General features: G+C 53.4%; 1 protein-coding gene across 1 annotated transcript; it reads right to left on the reverse strand.

The window, feature by feature from the left end:
* Positions 1–372: 372 nt before the first annotated feature.
* Positions 373–1,302, reverse strand: LOC119306661 (cell number regulator 10-like). The gene is made up of 2 exons (XM_037582829.1): positions 1,079–1,302; positions 373–976 (listed from the first exon to the last, which is right to left on the reverse strand). Exons 1-2 carry the CDS (start codon positions 1,242–1,244, stop codon positions 606–608), a joined length of 537 nt encoding a protein of 178 aa, XP_037438726.1. The 5' UTR covers positions 1,245–1,302; the 3' UTR covers positions 373–605.
* Between the last annotated feature and the right edge of the window lie 2,432 nt (positions 1,303–3,734).

The following is a 3,734-nucleotide window of genomic DNA, read 5'->3' on the forward strand; positions in this document are numbered from 1 at the left end:
GGAGGCGAATCTGGGCGGGTGTCTTGACTTTTCGCCTGACAATGTGGCCCCAGGAGCGCTTTTCCCTTGCGCCGAAGCCCCTGAGCGCCCCCCAGTGCGCCAGGTTCGGCCTGCGATAGGCGCAAAAACAGGCCGAGCCGGCAGAATTCGGCGTCCTGGGGGCGCGATTGGGGCGTTTCTTCAGCGCCGGCGCGAAAAAAATGACGGGAAGGGCCTCTTAGGGACGCGGGTGGAGATGCTCTTACTCTCCTCTAGCGATGAGACACCACGGTCCCCATGAGCACGGGGTTGCGCATTCGTCTTCTCTATAGAATCGGTTGAAATTCTTATTATTATTCAGTTGTAGTAGTATAAGCAATAGCAAACACGAATTTTTATTCAAAACCGGAGGCCGGCCGGGCCGGTGGCCAGCCATAGAAATACAATGATGAAATGCAGAGCGACATTAACATACACACGTTCTGCCATCGCAAAGAAAAAAAATACACACGTTTCTGGTCCTGACATCACATTATGAACTGAAACCAAGCACGAAGGAACACTTGTTCGATGGATACTCCCTTCACACGTAGACGTAGAGCAAGGCATTGAGCAGCCGGGTTCGATCAGCGGCCCATCTCCTGCATGCCGGGCGGGTTGACGCCGCCGGCCCCGGCGCCGCCGTTGCGGCGCTCGACGTTGAGGTGCCAGCCGATCTCGGGGTCGTAGCCGCGGGCCTTGAGCTCCTTGTACTCCTGGACGAGCGCGCAGGGCTCGCAGCAGTAGTGCACGCAGCAGTCGCAGCAGGGCGCGTCCGGGAGCGCGTACTGGGCGCGCATCTTGGAGCGGTAGGTGCAGGAGTAGATCCAGTGGCACCCCGTGAGCGACGCCAGCAGCACGTAGAGCGCGCCGCTCGTCCCGCACGACGTAGCACCCCGGTCCACGATCTCCGCTACCTTGCCGAACGTGATGCACGGGCAGCAGCAAGTCAAGCAACCTGCATCCAAATCATATAGTACATGTATTAGATTCAGATATGAGTATGTTTCATGGCGATCAAGACATGTATCGTGGAGGAAGATGGTGTGCGCGGGCGTACAGAGGCCGCAGTCGTCGAAGCAGTCGAAGAGGCCGGAGGACCAGGCGGTGGGGGCGCCGGGTGCGCCGCCGACGGGGACGCCGGTGGAGGACCAGGCGGTAGGGGCGCCGGGTGCGCCGCCGACGGGGACGCCGGTGGCCGGCTCCGTGCCGGGCTTCACCTTCATTCTTGACAACGGCCTGTGAACTGGAAAGACGTGATGAGGTCTCTGTACGTGCGTTGGTGATCTCGATGGCCAGCTAGCTGTTGTTTTGTACCGGGAATGAGGAAGCTTGGGGTGCTTATATATAGGTCGATCGTGGCCGGGCGGAGATGGGTAGGAATGCGTGTGCTGTCCCGAACAGTTCAGCGTGTAAATTAACCCAGCCGCGTTTGATTGGCGATAACCACTAGACCGGGAAAATTAGCCGCCAAGTCAAAGCGGTGCTCCATTGGCCCGACGTAGCCGTATGTATGCAGTGCATACGCGTCGTTGAAGGTGACAGCCAGCTGCCTGGAAGCTTACACCGTACGGCTTAGACTCATGATCTGATCAATTCTTCTGCGTGTGGTAAAAGGTACTCCTCGACTCGGTAACTTTTTTGATCTGAACAATTCTTCACCTTGGTGCACGTGCCTGTAGAAACATTATATCACACTCAATCTGTTCTAGAGATAGAAAACACGAGTAATTACCAAATACTCCCTCCGTCCGAAAATAAAATACTTGTCATCAAAATGAACAAAAAAAAGATGTATCTAGAACTAAAATACATCTAGATACATAGCTTTTATTCATTTTGATGACAAATATTTTCGGACGGAGGGAGTACGTATTTGCCAAAGGAAAATGTAGGGCGGTATTACACGGGAGTGTAATTCGGGCAGGGAAAATATTCGGGCATGCATGGGTGGCCGCATGTGCTGGAGCTGGACCGGCGGCCGTTGGTGTAGGACTATGGGCCGCCGGGAGTTTCGCCTACGTGCGCGCTTGTTTTCTTCCCCGGTCAACGGCTTGGCTTGTTTGTTAATCATAAGTTGAGTATATGCTTGTGTTCTCGCTCTCACGTCTCAGCTATACTCATAATCTTTTATTTGCAGGGTAGTTAGCTCAGCATCAGCTGACCATTAATCTAAAAGCTCTCTAGATAATCTAACTAGTAATGGTTTTTGCACCAACTTTCAAGTCCAATGTGAGTGCGTACGTACCTACTGAATTGTTTTCTGGCAGATCAACCATCAGTTTTTTTTTTGCGAGGGCAGATCAATCAACAATGTTATAATACGCTCGTGAATACTTCCACATATATGCTCCAGCTGCACAAGATCGGTTTATATCCACAAAGAAAAACATACTCTTCACCTCTATAGCATTTGTGTCAGCTGACACCATTGATTTTTTTTTCTAAAATCCTTCACTAATTTAGCTTTAAGCACTAGAAGTTTTACTTTTGTCAAGATGACCCCATTGTGTATAGAGCTGACGTTATAGGGATTTTTTTTCTAGCTTCGTCCCATGCTTCGCTAGTGAAAGATTGCAGACTGTTACGGTTTTCTATTAGTACCACCGTAGAACTAGCTGCATGCATGCTGCAAGAACCGATACCGCACGAAAACCACGTGCAAAAATATATAAACGACGTCATCATTTCAATTCCTGACCCGGCCACTAGGTCCTCCTTCCAGCAGGGCACGTAGGCCACGACCAGCTTGATGGCTCCAACAAAGCTACGCAGTTCAAAGTTCCTGTTGGGAAACCGGGCCAACCGAGAGGTGGCGGCGGCCTCGTGCGTATCGCACGGGGCTAGCCCTTCCGTTTTAAGTGGGTACTTATCCTTTGACTCTACCTTCTATATAAAGCAACGAGAAGCTATTATTGTAATATCTGATCATTGATTAATAAAGCTGGTCTCCTTCATATCTCTCTGTGTCATTTACTTTCGCGTCTTCGACTACTTCGTCTACAACGCCCGCTCTCGCTCCGCAACCTCGGACCGAACTCGCCGGCGGAGTTGCAGAACACGTTATCAGCACGCTCCGCTCCATCAACTCTCCGTCAAGCCTGCGTCACGCCTGCATCATGCAGGCTTTCGTCGATCCCGCGGAGGTATAAGATCCGATCTTCACTTTTGCAAAAAATGGATTCCTCTCGTTACTGCAATTCCGTTTTTGCGATTAGGTTATTTTTCGGATTTAATCTACCTATGGTGTGGATTTTCCTCCCAAGAACTGAGCGGACGAACATGTCGCCGACCAATGTAGATGTTCTTAGACTAAGAGGAACTTGTTGACTGCACTATAGGGAGTCGGTACAGATCGCGATCCAGATGGTCGCGGTACCGCCGCAAAAGCACCAGACGTGCCATGCGCCGTCGGAGTTCCGGATGAACGCGACGGAAGATCCGCATCCCGAGGCCGGGGTCCAGATGACGCCGTGCTGTCCGCGACCACGCTGGTCGCGCGTGAAGCGCCGCGTCCTGCTGACGCCGCCGCCGCCGTCGCCGTCCCGCTGGCCGGCTCATCGCCATTGCGCCCTGCTGGCGCATGCTCGCGCGCAGCCCACCCCGCTGGCCGCCACCCGCAGCCGCTGGCGCGTGCCCACTGCACGCTCGCGCCGCCGCGTGCCCACTGCAGGTCGCCGCTGCCTACGCGCCGTGGCCGCACGCTGTGGCCGTAG

The sequence above is a fragment of the Triticum dicoccoides genome, chromosome 5B (genome assembly GCF_002162155.2).
Source record: "Triticum dicoccoides isolate Atlit2015 ecotype Zavitan chromosome 5B, WEW_v2.0, whole genome shotgun sequence".
Classification (NCBI taxonomy): Eukaryota; Viridiplantae; Streptophyta; class Magnoliopsida; order Poales; family Poaceae; genus Triticum; species Triticum dicoccoides.